The sequence below is a fragment of the Syzygium oleosum genome, unplaced genomic scaffold, assembly GCF_021117445.2.
Source record: "Syzygium oleosum isolate NSW1041296 unplaced genomic scaffold, Sole_v2.1 Sole_v2.33, whole genome shotgun sequence".
NCBI classification, from domain to species: Eukaryota; Viridiplantae; Streptophyta; class Magnoliopsida; order Myrtales; family Myrtaceae; genus Syzygium; species Syzygium oleosum.
In genome coordinates this window covers 730,627-753,666 of record NW_026607517.1, presented here as the reverse complement: position 1 = coordinate 753,666, position 23,040 = coordinate 730,627, and the positions used below count along the sequence as shown (strand labels likewise).

Here is a 23,040-nt window from a genome sequence, read left to right as displayed (position 1 = left end):
CTAGGCGTCCATTCCGAGTCTGACTCCTCGTCCCCTGAATCTGAACTCTCCTGATCGGTCTGTTGCTATGAGGATTCCGACTCTCCATTAATCTCAATCGAGTGATTGATGTCGTCCGATTCAGCTGAAATTGCATTCTGATACTCCTCAGCCAGAAAATCAAAGAAGTTGAACTCGGGCACAAAATTGGGATCCATGTATTCCTCAAACGGGAGTATATACTCCTGGTCTCCTACAGGCTCTTCCGACTCCTCAGACTCGTCATCAGGCTCTACCTCGGGCTCCACCTCTTCTGGTTCCTCCTCATCTGGTTCCTCTTCCTCTGGTTCTTCTTCAGGGATTGGTTCTAAGTCTATGTCCATCGGGTCATCCTCAGCTTGCGATGCTTCGGGCTCGGGCTCATACTCAGCCTCCGAAGATCCCTGAGCGGCGAGTGCTGGATGCATCCCAGATTGCGCTACGCTAACCTCCGTACTGGTCAACTCTCCATCAATCGGGGGTACATCAGTCGGGTCCCAATCCCCAACTAAATCAAACGAAACATCGAAACCCCTAACGGGCCCGAACTCATCCCCATCAGCATCCCGGAAGAACCAGGCCGTATATACATGAGTCTCCCAAAGAGGTAGTCCTACCTCTACAAATACAGTAGTAGTATACCTAATCCAGGTCACGTTATCTGGCATAGCGAATTCTGCAACATCGATCTCGGAGTGCACTGGTACCCCAAAACGCACTGGTGGCGGTGGCGGAGGATTCATGAGTCCTGTCAGGGTTCTGAAATTTTTGGTTGAAACAACCGTGAGAACACTTCTCAGTAAGTTCACCCCTAAACCCCACCTAGGCTATCACGTACCTCCAGACAATTTCACAAACACAATTACACACATACCATTATCACATAGTAGGCACATCAGTACAATCACAAGCATGCACAATTCTCATGTCATGCACTCATTCCGTTCTCATCATATCTCATCCACATTCCTCGCCAGTGACCCGCGTTAAAGTACACGCCTCAGGTACACTACGACCTCTTTCCACAACACTTCCGGACCCGCGTAAACGTACACGCCTCAGGCCATGTTTCTTGCCCGCGTAAACGTACACGCCTCAGGCTCAACACCTACCACCTACTACACAACCCGCGTTAAAGTACACGCCTTAGGCTGGCAGTCTTCCGGTAATACCGGGCATCGTCCCGCGTAAACGTACACGCCTCAGGACGGCACAATTTGCGCGAATTCAGGTCATACCACATCCATTTTCTTACTCAGGCATATGCTCAACAAGCAATTACCACACACAACTGGCCAAATCACACGTGGCCCGTGCACGCATCAATTACACACAACTCATGCTCATTCAGCATTTGACATGGCCAATTTTAATAATTAAATCAGTCTGGCCCACACGTGCACCCAACAGACATATTTCAATCAGGCAATTACACAACCATGCACTCAATTTCATCACAAAATTTCAGTCACAGTTCAAACACACCATAAACGCACAATTCGCCATTTTTCTCCAACCAAATGGCGTCAAATCGATTCCGGTCCTTCACGAGACTTTCTCGCCATTAAATGTCGGTTCTAAAAATCCAACTTGCGTCCCGATCAGCCCATCACAGCCCCATGAACAGTAGTCCACAGCTCACTGTTTTCCTCAATTTCCAATAAAAATTCTCTGAAATTCCATCCTAGGCCCGCCAATTGATTTCACTCCCGAATCATAGCATTTCGCACATAATCTAAACCCGATTTCACCCAAAAATCATCCGTCAATACCCAATACCCTAAGTCAGGTTTAGAGCGCGACTTACCCTCGTTCTAGACTATCGCGGCTAGAACGGAAAGCGGCGGCACTTAATCGGGAAAGGCGGCGACGGCGTATGGCTCCCGGCGGGCGGCGATCGGCTGGGGTGGCGACGGCACGGCTCGGCGGTGGCTGGGGGCTCACGGCCAAGAGAGAAAGACCAAGAGGGAGAGAGAGAACGGCGGGATGGGGAGCGTGAGACTCGGCGGTGGCGCGGCGGCGATCCGGCTGACGTGACCGGCGGCGGTGATGGCGCGGCAGCGACGGCGTGAGGGAGAGGCGGCCGAAGGAGGGAGGAGTTCACGGTGGGGGGGGGGGGGGAATTTCGGTGGGGAGAGAGAGAAGAGAGGAGAGAGAAATGGGTCTTGTGGACTTAAATAGTGTACATTTGACCCAAATTGGCAATTTACCAAAACACCCTTGTCTAATCTTTTTAATCCAACGGTCCAGATTCGATCCAATCTTGAAATCAACGGCCCAGATTGAATCTTACTAAAAATATCCAAGGGTATACTGGTAATTTCTCAAAAAGTTCAAGGGCAAAATTGTCCAATCAAAAAGTTAGGGCAAAATTACCGAAATGCCCTTTGCCCATAAAACATGCCCTTTGTTAATCCTTAGGGGTAAAATGGTCAGTTTCTTCGTTTCTCACCGAAATTGAACTTTTCTGAAAAATCCGAAGAAATCCAGAGATGCACGTTCCAATTACAACGTCGTCCAAAGGTCCTGCCGTGACTTTCCGAATTTTCTGATGCTCGGTTTGGTCTCTAATAAAAATTTAAATTATATATACATAACGTAACTCGAGCGTTTCTCAGACTAACGGGTGGCTTTTGGGAAATTCGTCTATACGACCCGTGACTGATACTAAATCGAGTCACGTACAATTTATTCAGACCGTACTGACTTCGGTTGCCAATAAAATCGCGAGGATCGATCACTAGGTCCGATGAGTACGATCGTTCAGAATAAGTTCAGGATCGTTCGTCAATTCATTTCGTGGTCCGGCGGAATCACCCGCGATCCATTACTATGACAGTGGCGAACTGACCCTTCGTTATCCTTGGATCGGCCTACAATGGCCCAAAATGTCACCTCGGCGATTTTATGATCGAAAGTCAATTTACGATCGAATGTTTACTTAGTCGCACGAATTTTAAAATTCCCAGTTAGCCTTTCCCTAACGGTTAGTATCCCAGGAATGATTAGTTCCGGGTGAGAATTAACTACGAGTACATTCGTAAAATAATTCATTTCATAAATCCCAAATGAGCGAAATGTCGGGATGTCAAAGACCGAGACGCACAGCCGGACAACATAGGCCAAGAACTGAAGTCTCTCCAGGAACTTCTACTTTCGGCGATCGACTCTGACTCCATTGTTACACAAATAATTCCTTAAAATTGTTGGAAAAATATTCTCCTTCGAATTGTAGAAGAAAAGAAACTTCAACTTCAAACGGGATGAACAACGAAGTCAGACTTTGAGGCGTGATATCACTTTCTTTAAGGAATTATTTGCCCCACGAAGTTGCTAATAGTCACCGGCAAATTTCCTCCAGGATACAACAGAGTCTCGATTGAGAATACCGAATAGCAATTTCGGTATATCTCCAGGATCTCTCTAGGAAAACAATTAGAAAAGATGGATGTATATCTCTTGGAAGAAATGGAAAAATTGGTTGTTCTTTTTAATGAACAAAAATGTTGAAATATTTATACGTTGAACAAATACAACCTTTCGAATGTAAAGAAGTTATGTCCGAACAGACACAACCTTCCAAAGGTTGTAAGAGAGCCTAATTATCATTAGGCAGAAAATAAAAAATTCGAAATTAAATTATCAAAAAATAACCGCCACTCTATTGCGAACAGTTACACTGTTTCAATAGGACAAAACAGTCATTTTATGATAATAAATTCGAAATTTAATAAATAAATAAAAATGATTGTTGATTAGTGCCAAATCTCGTCCACGTGTGCACTCACATCCTTTCGATGTGGAACAAGGCACCTTGTTGTTTGTTTTACAAACAAATTACCAACAGATCTTAATATATATGCAGAGCGTGGAGTGTTTGAGTGCGATAGTTGATGTGCGTCCAGTCCTTCATCCAATTGGAGCTCCTCTTCCGCATGTGTTTGAAGCCGTGGGAATCTTGCGGTAAGATTTTGTGTAATTTTTTTGGTGAAATTGAGAGATTATTTCCTAAGGTCACACCGACCGATAAATTTGATATCCGATCTATATTCTGATTATTTTTACTTTATCTTATTGTTTCATCGCTTGTTTCCGCAACAGTATTGGTTGTGATTGTTTACTTTCCCTTAGATTGTGCATTCACGCATGAACATTATTTAGTCGAGTAAAGGACTGCCCCTTTCTCTTGCATCCGTGTCTAATCAGAACTTTGAGCAGGTTCAAGGCCTATTTACCTTAATTCGGCTTTTGTCATCTTTAATTTACATTCACATTGATAGAGCATGAAGCCTCAAGACGTGCTCGAGGATGCAAGGGAATGGATGAAGTAAGCATCGGCATCCTCGCGACTATCATCCTAACGGTAGCTTTCACTTAAGTACTTGGAGGCAACAACAACAGTACAGGGAGGCCCCGATCTTTCTGAAGGAGACCTTATTCATCGTATTCAGTCTCAATCTTTCTGGAGGAGACCTTATTCATCGTATTCGGTCGCGCTCTCTTCTTCTCGGCTCCGCCACTTTGATGTTCTTGGGCATCCTCACTTCACGGTATGCCGCAGACTCCTCACCACCGACAAAATTAACATTGGGCCTCACTTTTCTATTCATATCTGTGGTTTGTGTGCTGGTTGCGTTCGGCTCTGCTTTTACACTAGTCTTGAGCGAACCATTCGAGTGGATTGACATCCCAATTGCTTCCAATTGCTTCGACGGGTGGATTGCCTCTCTCATTGTTCTACCCTAATATGTTGGAATGGTCGAATCCACTTATCTTGTGATGTGCTTTTTATTTGCACTTGTTACCGTGCATGAATCGTGACTATTATGGTTTTTTTTCTCGTGTTTTATGACTTTCGAAGTACGATATTAACCATATTTAGTGCCATCGAGTGCACAATTTATCCACGTCTTGGTGTTTAATCGTGTTTTGTGACTATCATGGCGTTTACTCGAGTACGCCAAGGCAGTCCTGGCGGTAGTATTCATACACGTCTTGGTCACCTAAATGCAGGTGAACTTGCATCGCTCTTTTCTTCTGCGATGACGTCTCCGTCTCGGTTTTGGCGGAAACAACATATCTCGTTCTCGTTCACTTGCTCTCAATTCTTCATAGTTGGATCGAAGAAATCAGACGTGGTTTACGATCCGATTTCAGGATTTGGAGAGGGCATGCAAGTTTTGTTGAATAAAAGAGGCTCAGCAAGTTCTTTTGAATGAGAAATTGTGTAAGCCATTTTTATTTTTTTTCTGAAAAGGAGGAGGCCTTTGCCCAAGCCAATTGAACCTACGTATACACTGGAAGATAAGAAAACTGCTATCGGCCAAACTGTCCCTGAGTCAATAACGAGTAGCAAAGGATACACAACGCTTGTTCACTGACATTTCTTTCCTAGAAAGTAAGAAAAATCTGGGGAAAGACAAAGAGAAAACGAAAGAAGAGGGGAAATTTGCACAACCGGGGAATGGTACGAGCATAAGCAATGAGTCTCCAATTCTCATAGCCAAGGCGGCGGGGGTGTAACAATTGGAGTGGGATCAAAAGCCGGCACGGGCACCGGAATCGGCCTTCGCGCCCAAAATTGGAAAGCTCAATTTTAAAATCGTTCGATTCAGTCTTTGTTATATGAAATGGTGCCATCGTGATGCCACAAACGCTACCCTTTTAGCAAATGCATTTATCCTATATGAACCCCATGTAGTAGGATCACGGCTCTCGTGGATGACGAGGCTGCTTGCGCAATCGTGTCCTGATTTGGCTACGTAATGCACACCTCGGTTGCATTATTTTTCGAAGGTGTCGAAGAAGGAGCGGCCGATAAACTCTTCCGGTAGTCTTCTACGATCAATACTGGCGATCGATGTTAATGAACATCGTATAAATTTTTGGGCGAACTTGTTATGGTGGTGATTGCTCTTAGGGGTGAGCATCGGTTCAAGGTCGACCCTAGACCGACCCTGGATCGGCCCAACCCGGCCGGTCTTGGTCCAATTCCCAGGGGACTGGGTTGGTCCTTAGTCCTGGAACCCCTGGATCCTGCACTGTGCGGGTTGACTTTCAGTCCTGGGACTTTAGGGTTAGTCCAACCTGGACCAACCCTGTATATATTATATATAATATATTATATGATATTATATATTTTGTTTACTTTAAACCCTACCCTAGCAATTGTGCCTCTATTCTTTCCGTTTTTATGCGGTTCTGCCGTGTAGAATTGTAAATTTTTTTTGGTCAAAAGAATTGTAAATTAGAAAGTAGAAACCCACTTTTTTTTAGTAAAAAAAAAATCCACTTAATCGGTTAACCCAGCTTTGATTTGACCAAAAAAAATAGAAACCCTCCTCTTCCTCGCCTATCGCCTTGCTTTGTTTGCTCGCCGCTCGCTTGTGAAACCCTATTCCTCACCTCGCGCCACTCGCCTCTGTCCGCTCACCTCGCTCTCAGCTCTATTCGCTCACCTTGCTCGCTGCTTGCCTCTTCGCTCGCCTCAGCCTCCCTTTCAAGTGTTCATTTTTTTATGGTTTGTTGCTTTTAGTAAATGGAGATTTATGTTGTTATCTTATCTTAGATTTATGTTTGATACGTATTGGTGTTCATAGTTTGGTTGCTCAGTATCGCATTATTGATAATTATGAAATTTGAAAGAGTACATACTTTCGAGAAATACAAAAAAAAAACAAAAAAAGAATTAGTTGGTCTCGATTAGACCCTAGAACCGGATCAGACCCATAGGGTCGGTCCGGTCCTCGGTTCCAAGCTCAACAGGGTCGGTCCTTGGTACCAAAAATTGAGGACCAACACTATGTGGGTTGGTCCCAAGATTAAGTGCAGGACCGGCCCAACTCGGACCATGCTCACCCCTAATTGATCTCGCATCTAGTCCTATTTGGAGATCGTAGATTCCAAGAGAATATAGACTAGAGCTAAGCCACTCAGCCCCAAAACTAGTTGTGGTGTCTATCTGTGTACGGAAGCCTCAGAAAACCATCGATATTGCGACAATAAATTCCAGTGTCGATTTTGTCAAAAGAACCATCGAGATCTGGTGGAGATTGTTTGTTTCGTCCTAAAATCAAGTGCGTGTATATATGTATGTACGTATGTGTGGATTGTTATATCTAATCTATAGTTATTAGTATACTTTTTTCGCACACCAAAAGAAAAAGAGAACCGGCAATGCCAATTCGATTAGAGAAACGGATAATATATGCAATCTCATGAACAAAATTCATCAACTATAAAAGAAGAAGTAATCATGATGTGCCAAAACCAAAATCGGGGCTTATTCACGCATGTCGCAACCATACTAAAGGTAGGAGACCTTGTCCGCATTCCACAATTTGGCCGGGGAAAGCAAACTCACGGTGATGCTGCCTACAAGTCTGTCCATCGACGCGCCGCCTCTCTGCACATACTCCAGCTCGTCAGTCGCCGGATCATAGCTCAAGACGCTCTTCAAGAACTTGAGCACCATCTTCCGGCCACCACAGCCCATAAAAAAACCGAACCGGTGACTATTCACCCCCCACGGCAACCTCAGCGGGATCCTGTACTTCTTCACCCACACCCGACTCTCCTCCATCACCCACACATCGTGGCTCTCCTGATGCGAGTAGTCGACGAGCCCCAGAACTCCCCGGAGGTCCACCAGGTTGGCCTCGCAAAACTCTGGGCTCGGAGTCCGCGCGAACTCCTCCTTTGCCAGGTCGAATGACCAGATCCTGTGAACATGGTCGCCTGCGCCGGCGACGATCAAGTGGATTGATCCGGCCGTGAACACCGGTTTTCCGAGGAGGAGGCAGGGAGGGACGCTCGCTATGTCCCTCCATGACCTCGAGCCCTGATCGAGGACCTCTGCCCTCATCGAGCAAATTTGGCGGTCTTTACCGATAAACGAGCTCATGCGCAGGATCTTGTACCGGCTGGTCAAGTGGTCCACCCCGATGGCTATCCGGCGCTGGTGCCACCGCTTGCACGGCCCGACGCTCGACAGCGACACGATGTCTCGGGTCAGAGGGTTGAGCAGATAGGTCCCGCCGTGGAGGAGGTCGTCAAAGCAGAGCAACCCGTGACATGAAGCTCCAACTCCGTGGGACCACGCCGTCACGGCCGATTTGGGGAGCGAAGTCACCAGGAGCTCGTCGCTCACCGCCGTGAATCTGGGATCCGCACCGCGACTCGGCTTTGAGAGCAGCAGAATCCGGGGATTCTCGACACCGCTCTTGACGTGCATGGCGGCAAAGTGCGGATCATCGATGATGTCGCGCCACTCTCTGCAGACGGTCCTCAGCTTGATGAGCAGTGTCGTGGGTAGGCGAGAGAGAACGTTGTGGAGGAGGTCGAGAGGGAGTGAGCTCGTCCTCAGTCTTTTACACCGCCAAGGAGATGAACGAGGAGAACGGTAGCTCGACATTGGTGAGAATTCGAAGCACCTCGATGTAGAAATTGACTCGGAGATGTCAGATCTTCTCAGCGGAAGGAATACAACTACGAGTTTCCATTTTCCTTCTTCTTGTTTTAGACAAAATCAGTACCTGACTCCAAAAAAAAAGATTTCTTTCCATTTTCGTATAATCTCTGAAATAATGTGACACGTAAAAAGAATTTCTTTCCATATTCTTATTAGACGGGAATCAAAATATATATCTAGCTTACATATTTCGATTTTTGAGTAATTTATTTATTGTTTCGATTTGTTGAGTATTAAATTAATTGACTGCGCACTAACCCATAATCAACTAGTTGTTTAAAATTAAAATTTACCAAAACTACTTGTAAAAATATTTTTGAATCCTCGTATTAATGAAGCCTATCCATGAAATCTCTGGCCTCCTTTCCACGAAATCTTTATGTATTCACGAAATCTTTGCATGTTTAGACAATTAAATTACATCCCCAAAGTTGCGGTTGGTGTGAGTTTGGGAGTGTGCGCACTAAGTATTTCCCTTGGTGTTAATATCATATCCATTTGCGATGAGAATCGCCGGAAATTATCAGAGTTACCATCCAAAATGAGTTTCAAGATCTAAATATCCAAAGAAAAAAACACACACATGGAACTGGTTACAACGAACTGTGATATCTGAAACTGCTCTTTTCTTCGCCGTTTTGGAAACATTTACAGTGATTTAAGCACTTGAGAAAACCCTAGGAATGCAAGAAATTTCATCGTCCGATATCGGATGTGCCGGTGGGATCAAGCTGTTTACACCACCCTAGGCTAGGTGTAATACAAGATCCGGTCCTTCGCACCCGTCCGGCGAATCTTCATGTTCGCGCAGAAATACTTCAGCTGCCTTCAGTGTCAGGCAACCCGAGCGTCTGCCCTAGGAGCAAGAAGAGCCGATTCATCTTCATCATCTTCTTCTTCTTCTTGTTCTTCTTCTTCTTCTTCTTCTTCTTGACTGAGATCACGGGCTTCGCGTGGTTGTCTTGGTCGCAGAACCTGCACTTGGGTTGGGGAGGACCGGGCTCATCCACTCCTGCAGAGCCCGATCGAGAATCGATGCCTTGTTCTGCGCGATGAAGTTACCGACCTCAAGGAACTCGCCTCGCAGGTCGTACTCAATCTCGAAGACCACCTTGCGTTTCTTACACTGGACCTCCCCAGTCCCCACTGATGGTGAAGATCCCGTTTGGTAAGAGGTGGTTCGTACTGTGCACGGTGGCTCGTCGGTTTGTGGTCTCGCTCTTGCCGTCTCTCACTGGCTGAGGAAGCTTTCGGCGGCCACCGTGGGACAGCAGGTGTGTGTGTGGGAGGTCTTCTTGGTGGATATTTGACAGCACAGCCGCCGAGGACAGCTCGTGAAGCATCGCCGGAGGATTGTACGTCGCCATAGACGACCTGCGAACTAACGCCGGAGATTCATAGACGACTCATGACAGCACAGCCGCCAAGGTCTGGAATTGAAGATTGACGAATCAAATCCCTAATATTTCTCGCAATGAAATAGTGATACTTTGACCAAAAAAAAAATGGTGATACAAAAAATAATTATTAGGGATAGGTATTATATAAATTAAATGGGGCCAAGCAGGAATTTTTCATTATCCTTATGGAAAAAAGAATTATTGTCCAATATTTGAGAATTTTCTATTGAGATTTATTTTCCAATTATCCGTCGAAGGAAATCTAATTAAGAGAGAGAGAGAGAGAGAGAGAGAGAGAGAGAGAGAGAGAGAGAGAGAGAGAGAGAGAGTGTGTGTGTGTGTTTGCGTGTAAGAGAGGGACAACTCAGAGAAGCGCACAAAATCCACCAATACAAAATATAAAAGCCAAAGTTCCGACCAAATATAATATATATATATTTCCAAGGAAGAAAAATACCCACAAAACAGCAATGCTCCAAAAAAAATTTCTTAACAAAAATCTCAAACTTATACCGGTGTAAAAAATATACCCTTCATCAAGATTCTGTGCATGGCGGTTTACATGGACAACGATAGACAAATAAAGTGGGAAAAGTCTTAAATTTATTGCATTGATTCCAATTTAGTCATAAACCTTTTGACCTAGTGCCAATTTAATCTTTCTAGCTAATTTTGTCGGATATTGCAGACGTTAACAATTTTTTATAATATTTTACTATTTTTTTATTTTTTTCCTTTCTTCTTCCTTTCACTGGTGACCGGCCATGGCCAAGCGGGCTAACCTCGCTTGGGTGAGGGTCGCCTCACCCGTCACAAGTGAGGTCCGGCCAGGCAAAGGCAAGCCCTGGCGAGAGGAGCCCTCGTTGGGGCTCGCCTAGGCAGATCTGGTGAGGCTACTCTAGCCCGTGCAAGGGCCGGCCTCGCCATATTTGGTGAACGGAGCCCTCGTTAGGTGAGGGCAACGCCTGACCATGGCCGGTGGTTAGCCATCGCGTGTGACGGTGGCTCATCACCGGCAAAAAGAAGAAGAAAGGAAAAAAGAAAAGAAAGAAAAAAAAATTAAAAGATATTAATTATTAAAAATTATTCACGTCGGCATCGGCAGTGCCACATAGATCGGCCGGTATTCAAGTCAACAATATCCGGCTAAAATTAAGCCGAAGGATTAGCACTAGATCAAAAGATTTATGACTAAATTGGTACAATTAAAAAGTTTATGACTAAATTAGCACCAATGCAACAGATTTAGGATTTTTCTTACACTTTTCCCTCAAATAAAGCTAATGTGAATCCAACGTGGCTTCAACGAAACTAAAACGATGTCGGTTTTTAAGGGAAACAATTTGACAAGACGACGAAATGAAAAGGACGCCGTTTTGATGGTCTTTTAAAGCACGAATGTCTTCATTTCATTTTTGGTCAGATCGCTAAAGGTCGATTTGGGGCAAAATGCATTGTTTCAGCAACTGAGAGAGAGAGAGAGAGAGAGAGAGAGAGAGAGAGAGAGAGAGAGAGAGAGAGAGAGAGAGAGAGAGAGACACCGTACGTGGTTTAAAATATAACAGAACGGCGTCGTTTCCGTTTCATGACCATGTCAAATTATTTCCCTAAAAAAAAAAGACATCGCGTCGGTTTCACAAAAGGCGGCCGTAGAATATTTTCAACTTTTTGTTGATTATTTAGAGGTTTTACTTTCTTGTCATTTGATTGCTTTGCATTGTGTTTTCACAACTTGAAAAGGGGGAAAAATGCTTCAACCTAAATCCCTCTGGCATCCGGTCCAGCCAAACACAGTTTCCCCACCACAAAGATCTGTTTAAGTTGCATACTATAGATAGTCTTATCTTCTTAGGTGTATCCGATAGGCTTCTACAAGATGGGCCATGAAATGGTCACAAGAATCAGAATGGCCATTGTGGGCAAACCTTTTGATTCCTGAATTTTCAATACTATTTGTATTTGATACCCCTCACATTTTTTTTTTACTGAAATGACATGGTTTACAGAATATCCTTCATTTGTAATGTCAAATTTACAACTATCATGATCTAGCTTTTCCATTTTTTTCTTTTTCCTATTTTCTTGGGATGAAATCATTAATTTCTTGTTGGCCCCTTTCCACCAAATGCACCTCCCTCCTATATTTCTGCGACCCCGTTTCTCTCTCACTGATCCAATCTCCACCCTTGGTTTCCTGTTCTCCCATTTTAGCAAACTTGTGACGAGGTGACAGAGCAGGAGAGGTTGGCAAGATTGAGGAAACAGCAGGGCAACGATGTAACTCACTTTAAAAAACAAGTACTTCATGATCTACCTGAGGGTGGTGTTGAGGCATTGGAAGACATGGCATTCGCAGGAACAACCCAGAAGTGCAAAGCCTGCGAAAAGACTGTGTATTTGGTCGACAAGTTGACCGCCAATAACCGGGTTTACCACAAGGCCTGCTTCCGATGCCACCATTGCAATGGCACCCTCAAGGTAATTCATGTCACGTCGACGCGGTTTCTCCATGTGCATTGCATCTTTTAATCCCATGAATGGACAAAATTTTGCAAGGTATTGCTTTTCTTCTTCATTTTGAGGCTGCATGGGAGGTATGATTCTTCTAACATGGTAATTTTCTAATTTTCAGCTAGGCAACTTCAATTCTTTTGAAGGGGTCCTCTATTGCAGGCCCCACTTCGATCAGCTCTTCAAGAGAACGGGGAGTCTGGATAAGAGTTTTGAAGGTAAATACCAATAGCAATTCCACCTAAAAGTACAGTCGTATACCTGCTGTTGCTGCAGCAATACCAAGTTATTTTCTTATCGTCAATCTGGTCTTGTTGCTCTGGGCTACATATCAGGAACTCCGAAGATTGTAAAACCAGAAGGAGCTACTGATAATGAGGTGATGTACCGGCGAAAATCTCTCTCAATACGCAACATGGTTTAAGCTCTAGTATAAAAAATTTCTGCGTCTATTTACCTGGTGTGTTGAATGAAACAACAGAATGCTGCCACAGCGAACAGAGTCTCCGCCTTGTTTGCAGGGACCAAAGACAAATGTGCGGGCTGTGATAAGACTGCATATCCGATTGAGAAGGTGAAACATCCCATGAACATTTTGTCCATGAATTGGCCACTCTTTCTTGTGTAAGGCCCTAGTACTCCAAGAGAAAATACTGGAGTTGGGGCCTTTTTAAGAACCTTTTTGCCTTAATACGAGAATATTAAACACAAATCACTAACACAGAGGTCTCTGAATCGTCTCTAAGGTTACTGTGAATGGGACTGCATATCACAGAAGATGTTTCAAGTGCACCCATGGGGGCTGTACCATTAGTCCCTCAAATTACATTGCCCATGAGGGAAAACTTTACTGCAAGCACCATCACACCCAGCTGTTCAAGGAGAAAGGAAACTACAGCCAGCTCGATACTGGCAATAAACAGTATGAAGCCGCTAAAGTTACAGCTGTGGAGGTTCTCGCTGAGTAGTAGCACATTGAAAATCATGTCAATTCAGTTCCTTTTATCTTTTTCCTGGTAATTTCTTGGGCTGCCTGTGGTTGAACCGATCCGAAGAATTCTTGTACGAAAAAATTCAGCCTGCACTTGGGGGGCTTTTTTTCGTGAAACGGAGAACAGAGATGTCAATTACACCAGTCTTTAATAGCAGGTTGATGCGGAGCAAACCTCAACAGCATCTGAACTAAAATTTGAGCTCCTGACAGGAGCAGTCCCGTTAGAGACATAGCGACAGATTAAAAACTCTGCGTTGCTTTAAGATGACATCCTGCTGTGACCCACCCATATGGCAAACTGAACAGTTCACCCGCACAAACCAATTTTCTCATCTTCTTCCATGAATTAAAGAGCCATTTCCAGTAGCTTATTGCTGGTCAATCTCATTTAGACCAAGGATAAGCTAAAGAACAGGAAGCAATTTAACCATGAACAAGTTGCACATCAAATGTGAGTGATATTAGCCAACGGAACGCCATATGCCAAGACAAGCATCTGAAACAATCATTGCAGCAGGAGATGGATATTGAGCATCGAAATCTGTCCGATCCCAATTTAAGGCATGGAGCAAATAGAATGGCTAAGATTCATTACTTCTACAAATGAATTTTCACCAGAACAACACTATACATCCTATCAAAGGATAGTGCAATAATTATGTACACATACGGGAGTAGTTTTCTAAACCCAAAGAAGGGGGTTTTCTTTGATCATCACCCGAGAACAAATAGCATCGGTACATGCAACAGGGGACAGACTTTTCCATTTTCCACTCCCAGCCCCAGTTTAATTTCCACGTGTCTGCTTGGTAATAATTACGCAAGGTCCGTGAGATTTCCCATCCTTTCTCAGGCCATCCATCAGAATAAAAGAATTCTTGGTTAGGAAAGCACTTTTGATTCAAGCTCTTCAAGCAGCTGGTACTCCAGGCTCTGTTTTAGTAGCTGTATCCTTCAATGTTTGAGCTGCGAGTATTAAGAGCTCCACCATCTCAAATCCTGCTGCAGAAACAGAATCAACCTTTTCCCCACCAGGATCACCAAATAAATCACCAGAATCACTGCTGACACTATCGAGAGAAGATTCTTCATCCATCCCAGCTGACCAACTAACGGGTAGGCAGCTGCCGAGAGCAGTCTTTACAAGCTTTGCCTCGGAAATAACATCTTCTAGAGCTTCTGAGATCCCAACTGACTCTTTGGCCTGCACAGAAGGAACGAGATGGGAAACATGAGTATGTGCAGATAAAAGTTTCCTGAAAAATGTAGCTTCAAAATCAAATGCTCATCATAATCATGCTCATATATTAGAAGAAGCAAGCCAGAAGTACTATATTATGCTCCTCAAGAGTTAATGAAGGCCATCGGCAATTAATCGCTTGGGTTATACCAATAGAATGTACATCAAAACTTGCAGTTTAAATACAGATACATAAGGATTACCTGCAGAAGTGTGAGACGAAGCCTGTGAATTGAAGAAGTTATATGCTCCATGCTATCCAAGCTCTCTTTGAGGGTTGCATTTTCAATTCTCATTCTAATAAAAGGCTTGAGTCAGGATTTATGGAGTTTTAAAAAAGAGGGGAAAAGGTAAGTTTCGTATGCAAGATTTAAAAAGGAAAGCATTCATTCACTGGGGATCAAGTTAAGGACCTGGCAATGTCCATACTGTAACTGGATTTTCTGCCAGCTATACTTCCATCACTAGAAGGGTGTGCTTCTCCTGCACCTCCAACATCTCCTGCGGTTATCCAACGCTTCAGATATGTTCTCTTAAGAAGATTCCTCAATTTTCCATCTTGTTCATGAGCTTGCTGTCTTTTTTCTCCAGTGGAAACCAAATCTCTTCCTTGTCTCGTCTCCGAACCCATTTTCCTACAACGAACACATATTTCAGATTTCAATGTGCACCGTGTAAGACAATTTAACAGCTATTGTCGCAACTTTTTCCTGTGCTACACAGTATGAGCATGTATGGGCTTTAGTGCAAATTGTGTTTGAATAGAGGGACAGCCACAAGGCATTAACTATATGACTAGCTCAAATATCCAATCCTCATAGCACCAGTGCACAAACAGATCTCTTCTTTAGTTAGGGCAGCTTGATAATCGAAATAGCATGACAAAGGACAACAAACCGACATGCCATGAGAAACTCCATCTCGTAATTAAGACTGCTAGATCCAACTTCTGATAGACTTAGTCGTCTATGGAGTATGATAAAAGTTGAGATGCTTTGACATAGAATAGAAGCAGAGATCAGTGACAGCACAAAATAGACAAGCCAGATGCCTTGTCCAGTTATGCATAATTTTCACTTTTACAAAAGAAAAAAATTGGCCGAGGCCAAGAACACTAAAAGCAGCAGCACTCTCTCAACTACAATTTCACGGACCCTGGTCATTCCTGACTAAGAGGACCTACTCAGAGCTATTGTGACTTTATTATGCAAAACCTATACAGGCGACATATTCGAACTTCGCTATTTACAGTAAAACAGAAGCCAAACATGATGACAGAAAGAGTAAAGATAAAATCTCACTCCCTCAGAAGTTCAATGATGACTCTTACTCTTTTAGCAATTGATGTTCCTGCCTTAGTTGTGCCAACTCCATGAGAGCTTTCACCTTTTCATTTGTAACCTTTAAGAAAAAGTAGTTTGTCAATACTTTTTTCATCTTAGATGACGCCAGTAAATCTATAATTAGATAACAAAAAAGAAAGATAAGACTCATTAGGGAAAGTGATGCAGGAAGAACTAAGAGAACCAGCCTGGATATAACATGGCCAAGAATAATTGGAATGATCAACACACAGTTGACACTTTTTTCAAACATAAAAACTCTATCAATACACCAATAGCATGTCATAAGCAAGACAAAGGCATTTCAAACTGAGCAAAGGGTATCACAATTATGAAATCCTGAGGACTTGTGAGAAATATATTACCTGTATTAGATTTCTCTGAAGTTCCTCACTCCTCTTCCGCAGAGCAGCATTAACATTTCTCTCCAATAAATGCCTCTCTTCCTGTTGAGATAGAAGCAATAGTGCAGAAACCTGCAACAATTCCCCCTTTTAGTGTCCATGTTGTTCCTACTCAATGAATATGTTCAGAATATTGCTTGAAGCACCTCAATGAGTAAATCAAATAGTAAATAAGCAACTGAAAAAATGCAAACTGGAAATTCATACAGAACCTTTTCTTGCAATGCCTGTGCAAAGGCATCAGATGCATCAATCTTTTTATCAACTCCAATGTCTGAGAAGCCAGTAGTGCTCTCCTGCAACAAATGTAACGAAGATAAATGTAAAACTTAAATTGTCATTCAATAAGAAACAGCACAGTGACATGCTTAGTTCTTCATTTAAATTCCCTGCCAACGTGCCAAACAGACAGTGATCTAAAAAAACAAATCAAGCATCATAATTGCACATTCTGTGGTCTTTCTTCATAAATCAACAATCTACAACATATTCAAGAAGCACAGAAAAGATTTTATTTTGTTTCATTCTACTCATGAGAAACATATGAACGAATAAAGCAACAGGTGCCTATCATTAGAATACCTCAGAGACCACATGGAAGGCAGCATCAGTTTTTGGATGTACATCTGGACATCCATTTTCATCAAGCTTCACAAAATTTATTGGCTGTCCTTCTAGCTTCCTCTGATTGAGCTCGCTCAATCTTTCTTTTATCACATTCACTGTAGCTTTCATATGTAAATTTTCCTCCTCGAGTATATGCTTGATATGGATTCTGTGAAGAGAATACTGCTGATGCAATCCCACTATTACATTTCTTACCCTTTTTTCCAAACCTACCTGCATAGGAGCCAAAAAAATATTACAAACTGAGAGAGGCCAAAGTGATTGAAAATAGTACTTTGTACTTTTAGAAAAGTGATATCTTACTTTCTTTTTCTCCAACTCACGAACTTTCTTCTTCAAATGATTTTCAATCTCCAATCCCTATGCACCATGATTATTCGGATTCTTAGACAATATTCAATCAAGAAACACTCAAGTTGCAATCTAATGAGTTGAAAATAAAGCTTAAATCCAAAATATTACCACCCGGAACTTATTCTGAAGATCATCTACAGAGTTCCTCACCAACTGCAATTCCTCTTCTAAGGCACCCTGTCTGAAGGAAATTTATTCAAATTGCGCACAAAAAATAGAACCTCAAACTAGGTGATGGAAAAGTTATTACGAGGAATGAGAGCAGACAATTTGGTTAAAGGGCAATACAAAAGAATTAAGAAACTGTTCATTATGACACTAAAGTCGGTTACCTCCGAAACAAAATCCTCAGCAAGTACACAAGTAAACAACCTTTTTAAAATGGAGTAGAAAACAACATCCACGAGAACTTACGATGTAGTTAGATGTGGACGTATCATTATAACTCCACATTTCTGTAGGATCATTTAAAAGGCGGATGCACTTTTGGTCCCAAGTCATGTCCTCAAAATCCAGATGAGATCGTTGTCTAATCTCATAAAACATATCAACAACCTGTTCCACCAAATAATTAAATTGTCTCAAACCATTTGTATCAGGATCAGTTTAAGAAATTTAAGATAGGGGAAAGCTGTCAGAACTACCACGACAGTGGAAAATATGGACCCAAGGAAGTGGCAAATGGAGGAATTTAATTACCTTCTTAAACAAGTCATTATTTTCTTCTTGCTTAGCTAGCTCACTTTGCAATTTATTAATAAGTTTCTTCTGTTCAAGCGAATCTGACGTAAGCTCTTGCATCCTGAGCAAAAAACAGGATATGGATTCAAGACGAGGACAATATCATAATCAATTAAAAATCTATCTGCTCCCCAGAAATTCTAAAACATAACATTATGTGGATAATAAAATTCTATGTCCAAGAATGGACAAACAATCTCCGCGAGACATGTAAAACCCCCAAGGAGTCTCAGCCTCCCTCACTTGTAAGGCTTTTTCATGTCATAATTCCCTTTGTCACAAGGACTCCATATCCTTGCTCCCTAGAAATATAAAATTCCGAGACCCAATGATACAATCCATAGGGATCAGCACTTCATGCCAACTTAGACCCCCTTTCGTTGACATTGGAAATTTGAAACAACGAAAAGTTCAAAACACCGAAGCATTGATACGATTGGTCAGATTTACGCATACCCAGCTTGACATTGGAAATTTGAAACAACGAAAAGTTCAAAACACCGAAGCATTGATACGATTGGTCAGATTTACGCATACCCAGCTTGCCATCATAAAATGTAATTCTTCTAGCTAAATGCCAAAGGATGCATATAATTGATTTAATTAACAAATATTGATTACTGAGCCTTCCATTTTTCTTAGAGAATTATAACGATATGTGGCCTGCCATTATAATATGTTTCTCCAATCATAGAATACATATGTGAAAGTATAAGAGCCAAACCCCTGGTGCAATAATTACCTCTTCTCAACATCATTTAATTTCTGTAACATGGTCTCCTCTTTTTCCTTAGCCTTCTCGGCCTGCCACCAAATAACCATACCGCTCATCCATAAAATTCTTCAACAGTCAAACGGAATCTATAAAAAAAGGGAGAACAAGATGAATTTGGCTAAAATTCAGAATATTTTAAGACCTCCATTATTGAGTGATCCCGTTCGGCGAAAGCAGCAGCAACACAGCCTTGAAAAAACTTAAGCTGCTTCTCCGCTTCCAGATTCTACAGAAAGCCACAGTTAATGCGAATTTTTCACAAAAGAAGGCAGAAATAAAGAATCAAGAAACGAAGCAGACCTTTGTGACTTCTGCACTATGTAAGTCTGCCAGCTGGCCCTGAATATGGATAAAGATAAATGAGTTCATAAATTCTCATAGGTCAGATCATAAACTGACTTAAAGCAAAGTCACCATTTTACCTTGATTCTGTATGCCTCTGAAAGCTCCTCTTGAAGATTTATATTTTCTCTTGTGCATAACGCTAGCTTCTTTTTCAAAGTCTCAATCTCCTGCTCCAAGCTAGCTGTCCTAGTAGCACAGCAATTACATAAAGTTTCTTATATTTCCATCTAAAATAGAGACTACCGTACACCCAAACAAACAGGAGAGAAAGGACAATGGAAAAACCTATAAGGCTAAATGCAGAAGATGAAGAAGAAACGAAGAAACAAATGCCATCGATCTCAAAGGTAGGAGTAGATAAAATTACCTTTGAAAATGCATTTTAGTAGCCACAACAAGATAGCCAGGCCCTGCTTGCTGCATACACAATTGCTCGATATCTTTACGCAACTCGTCACGCTCTGCATAAGAGGATTCATTCCATCAACCATAACCCCAAATGAGAACGCTATCGTATCCATCAATTCTCCCACTTCCTCATATTAATTCCGGGTGAAAAGAAGCGAGGCAAGCCAGATAGAAATGCGAAAGAATCGATGTAATGAAAACATGGAGAGTAAAGGCAGTGTTTTTAGATTTCCAATCCGTTCGATACACCTTAAAGGAACCAAAACCGAAACTAGGATGGACACCACCTTCTCCAACATCCCAGACCTACCGTGAGACTTCCTTCTAATGAGGAAAGACTAAAATTTTACACAGGAAACGTGCCAAATTAAGCAAAACGCGAATCCCCCACCGGAAGACGCGCCCACCCATGTAACAAAAAGCGCGGACCAAATGGAAAAGCGAACACCCAAAACGCGAGACAGACATACCGCGCTCGAGCTGCTGGATGCGAAGCAACAGCGGCTGGGTGCCATCAGAATTCTCAGCCATGGAAAAGGACGGAGCTCGCGGAGACTGAATTGGGCCCAAGAAAACACAAACCTGCCAACACAAAACCTCAGACGAATTCGCAACACACGCGAAGCTTTAGCCAGGAATCTTGAACAACACCAGGAGAATCGGAAACCATCAGAAATTCAAAGAGAGAGAGAAGGGCACACAAAGTTCACGGGCTATCACGACAAACGATCTTCTTCCCGGTCTTCTTCTAGGTCGAACAACGGATACCGAAATCGAATCGTCGAATTACCTGGAGATGACGAAGGGGGGAGGATGCGACTCCGGAGACCCCTTCCGACACGAAATTGGCAGCAGCAGCACGAGAGGCAGAGACGACAACTCTCTCTCTCGCTCGCTCGTCCCGACGTTGGACAACTCCGAATCTACTGCCTTTTTTTTATGTTTTTTTGTGTTTGGCTTTGGGCATTACCTACTTTAATGATGGATTCTTTTCTTGATATTTCCATGCAGGGTTTGTTTATTCCGTGAAAATAGAATGATTTGAGAAATGTTTTTCGTTTAAATGATGACTTGCGTCGTTTATAAAAATGAACGAATGAAAAATATTTTCACCATTTACGAAAATGTTTAGACATGAATTATTTTTTGATAATGAAAGCATTTTGAATCGATTAATTATTTTAAGTAATATAAGCGATCATTTTGAGGAAAATATTTTTCAAATCATTCATTTTCTGCGAAACAAACGAAATCCCCTGTTCAGGTTCGAGATCTATGGTTACCGCAAAATATTTAAAATAGGAAAATGTTAAACCCCTTTGTCCGCTTATTACATTTCATTTGATATTTTTAAACACAATTTCAAATAAGCGAATATTGTTTTTTCTTTAATTTGCCTTTGACAAACCAAGACTGAATTACGTCAACATCAATCCGTTCCAAATTTCCAATATGCGCATTAAACAATAGCATACATATCATAATTAAAAAATATTGCTTTTTACCTTTTTTTTTCAACTTATGTGCCGTCGATATGTGTCACGACGTTGGCAGGTATTTCTATGTATATTGTATTTTTTTTATTCGTATATTTTGTCATCTACATTTTGCTCTTGAATATTTTATACATATCCATAATTGACACGATTGTGATTATAAATTAACGGAAGGTATGACTGATATTTCAATATATATTATGTTTTTCTTTATCCGTATATTTTGTCATCTACATTTTTGCTCAATTTACAGTAAACTGGTAACAAATAATAATAGATCAATTGCCATGCAAGTTGCATACATTAGATCTCTTAAACCCATCTATACTGGGCATAATCTAAACATATCACGTTGCATTGAGCCGCAATTGCTTTTTAGTGCCTGGAATTTCAAGAGTTTATGATGAATACAATTTATTTGGGATAAGTCGAAAACAAATAATAATAGATCATTGTCAATAACGTTCTGAAATATATTAGACTAGACTTATGTGTCATGGGCCGGCAGTTCCTTGACCACGGAATAGCCTATGCGGCACTTAACGAGTCGACAAGACCCTAAGCCTAGGGGTGTCAAAAATACCCGCTCAAACATGACCCGACCCGAACCGACTCGACCCGAACAAGAAATTTTCGCATTGGGTCGGATTGGCCTTAACTTGTTTGGGTAACAGTATAAACAAGGCTTAAGCTTGTTTTGGATCTACCCAAACCCGTCCGAAACAAGCCCACCCAAAACAAACAAGAGCCATTTGTTCTTCTTGCTTCAAGCCTGCCCCCAAACCTTGTTTATCGTGATAGTGCGACGCGATCTATCATCTTCTTCCGAGCTCGGATCCGCAACCGAGTAGTGCGACGCAAAGGCAACGGCGGCGACGATCGGCGTCTTCGTCGTCGGCGCCACCACGATTGTGGCGCATCACCAAGTCGGCGAAGTAGGGTTCTGCGTGTTCCGAAATATTCTCATGGGTTCGTGACCGGAAGTTCTCTGTTCAACGAAGGTAAATCTGCGAGGAAGGAGCGAAGGAAGAAGAGAGAGAGTCGGTCGAATCGAACGTGTGCCTTGAGATTTTGCGTTAAAATCTCCGCCTCCGCTTCTCCTCCTGTATCGGATCGTTTGCGGTTACGGGTTGGTCTCGGCCTTCGTCTCCCTCATCCGGGTTCGGGCGCTCGACCGGCGTTCGGTCTTCGGTCCGGTGAGTTGGGTTGCTCTAGTCTCCCGCATTTGTATTCGTGGGTGATTCGGCTCTGCGACTTGGGTCGTGCCCTATTTTCATTGCTTTTACCCTTGGTGTGGGTTGAATTCTCGAGTTTGGTTTGGCTTCTCAACTGGAAGTGGAAGTGCCATCCTTTGTTGAAAGTCCTGTTCTTACCTTGCTAGCATTTGCTTTTCTCTTTTCCCTCTTTGTTGCGTGATGAATGGAATTAAAAGGTGTGTGATTGTATCGAGAGTTTTCTCAGTTCAATTTTTGTGTACTTCTTGTTGTTCTAGCAGCTGATCTTCGCTCTGCTAGTGGGACTTAAGTTAGCACCACCTTGTGGTGTGATTTTAAGGCAACATCTGTTTGTGGGATGACCATGTTTTGACTGATCTCTGTTCAACAGAATGAGGAACCCATCGGATGCTTACACGTTTCGTTCATTGTTACATTGTCCTTTACGTGATTAATACACCCCTAATTCACAATGCTGGTTGGTTTTTTATAACAGAACGTTGAGCAAGAATGCATTGAGAAACAAGAAGAAAAGGGAGAAACAAAGGGAAAAAATATCTGTAGAGGCCAGTTCTGCCTCAAGTGATTCATGATATGATAGTTAATGTGAGTTGCATGTCTAGAATCTTGGTCACTGGTTTGATTTCCTGTGCATAACGAAGAGGTCATAGGGAAAAACAACGGCGCAATGCCTTCTGTC

At 42.5% G+C, this 23,040-nt stretch overlaps 3 protein-coding genes across 9 annotated transcripts; 1 reads left to right on the top strand and 2 right to left on the bottom strand.

Moving 5' to 3' along the window:
- Positions 1-7,204: 7,204 nt before the first annotated feature.
- LOC130135494 (F-box protein At3g07870-like) lies at positions 7,205-8,475 on the bottom strand. Its single transcript, XM_056304917.1, has one exon. It carries the CDS (start codon positions 8,429-8,431, stop codon positions 7,325-7,327), a length of 1,107 nt encoding a protein of 368 aa, XP_056160892.1. The 5' UTR covers positions 8,432-8,475; the 3' UTR covers positions 7,205-7,324.
- Positions 8,476-11,948: 3,473 nt separating this feature from the next.
- LOC115690334 (LIM domain-containing protein WLIM1-like) lies at positions 11,949-13,513 on the top strand. The gene is made up of 5 exons (XM_056304867.1): positions 11,949-12,366; positions 12,521-12,617; positions 12,735-12,778; positions 12,881-12,973; positions 13,146-13,513. The coding sequence occupies exons 1-5, from the start codon at positions 12,232-12,234 to the stop codon at positions 13,365-13,367; spliced, it is 591 nt and encodes a 196-aa protein (XP_056160842.1). The 5' UTR covers positions 11,949-12,231; the 3' UTR covers positions 13,368-13,513.
- Positions 13,514-13,920: 407 nt separating this feature from the next.
- Positions 13,921-20,559, bottom strand: LOC115690332 (uncharacterized). 7 transcript variants are annotated; one of them, XM_030616657.2, is made up of 18 exons: positions 20,421-20,559; positions 20,101-20,212; positions 19,590-19,683; positions 19,300-19,408; positions 19,178-19,216; positions 19,020-19,103; positions 18,845-18,906; positions 18,061-18,163; positions 17,776-17,916; positions 17,470-17,538; positions 17,311-17,367; positions 16,963-17,220; positions 16,593-16,676; positions 16,342-16,452; positions 15,964-16,034; positions 15,047-15,268; positions 14,837-14,930; positions 13,921-14,597 (listed from the first exon to the last, which is right to left on the bottom strand). In XM_030616657.2, the coding sequence occupies exons 2-18, from the start codon at positions 20,159-20,161 to the stop codon at positions 14,304-14,306; spliced, it is 1,953 nt and encodes a 650-aa protein (XP_030472517.1). In that variant the 5' UTR covers positions 20,162-20,212; positions 20,421-20,559; the 3' UTR covers positions 13,921-14,303. The 7 variants fall into 7 exon arrangements, with proteins under 7 accessions (XP_030472517.1, XP_030472518.1, XP_056160837.1 ...); XM_030616658.2 differs by having other exon boundaries at positions 19,300-19,403; XM_056304862.1 differs by having other exon boundaries at positions 20,332-20,538.
- Positions 20,560-23,040: the final 2,481 nt, after the last annotated feature.

What these genes read in the sequence shown, in the direction of transcription:
- LOC130135494 (XM_056304917.1), bottom strand. Translation starts at nt 8,431, where the DNA reads ATGTCGAGCTACCGTTCTCCTCGTTCATCTCCTTGGCGGTGTAAAAGA.
- LOC115690332 (XM_030616657.2), bottom strand. Translation starts at nt 20,161, where the DNA reads ATGGCTGAGAATTCTGATGGCACCCAGCCGCTGTTGCTTCGCATCCAG. An exon ending in CATCCAGCAGCTCGAGCGCG is followed by an intron (nt 19,684 to 20,100) that starts GTATGTCTGTCT and finishes CCTCTTATGCAG; the next exon opens with AGCGTGACGAGTTGCGTAAA. An exon ending in GAACATCAATTGCTAAAAGA is followed by an intron (nt 15,269 to 15,963) that starts GTAAGAGTCATC and finishes TGTTCGTTGTAG; the next exon opens with GAAAATGGGTTCGGAGACGA.
- LOC115690334 (XM_056304867.1), top strand. Translation starts at nt 12,232, where the DNA reads ATGGCATTCGCAGGAACAACCCAGAAGTGCAAAGCCTGCGAAAAGACT. An exon ending in AAGGAGCTACTGATAATGAG is followed by an intron (nt 12,779 to 12,880) that starts GTGATGTACCGG and finishes ATGAAACAACAG; the next exon opens with AATGCTGCCACAGCGAACAG. An exon ending in CTGCATATCCGATTGAGAAG is followed by an intron (nt 12,974 to 13,145) that starts GTGAAACATCCC and finishes ATCGTCTCTAAG; the next exon opens with GTTACTGTGAATGGGACTGC.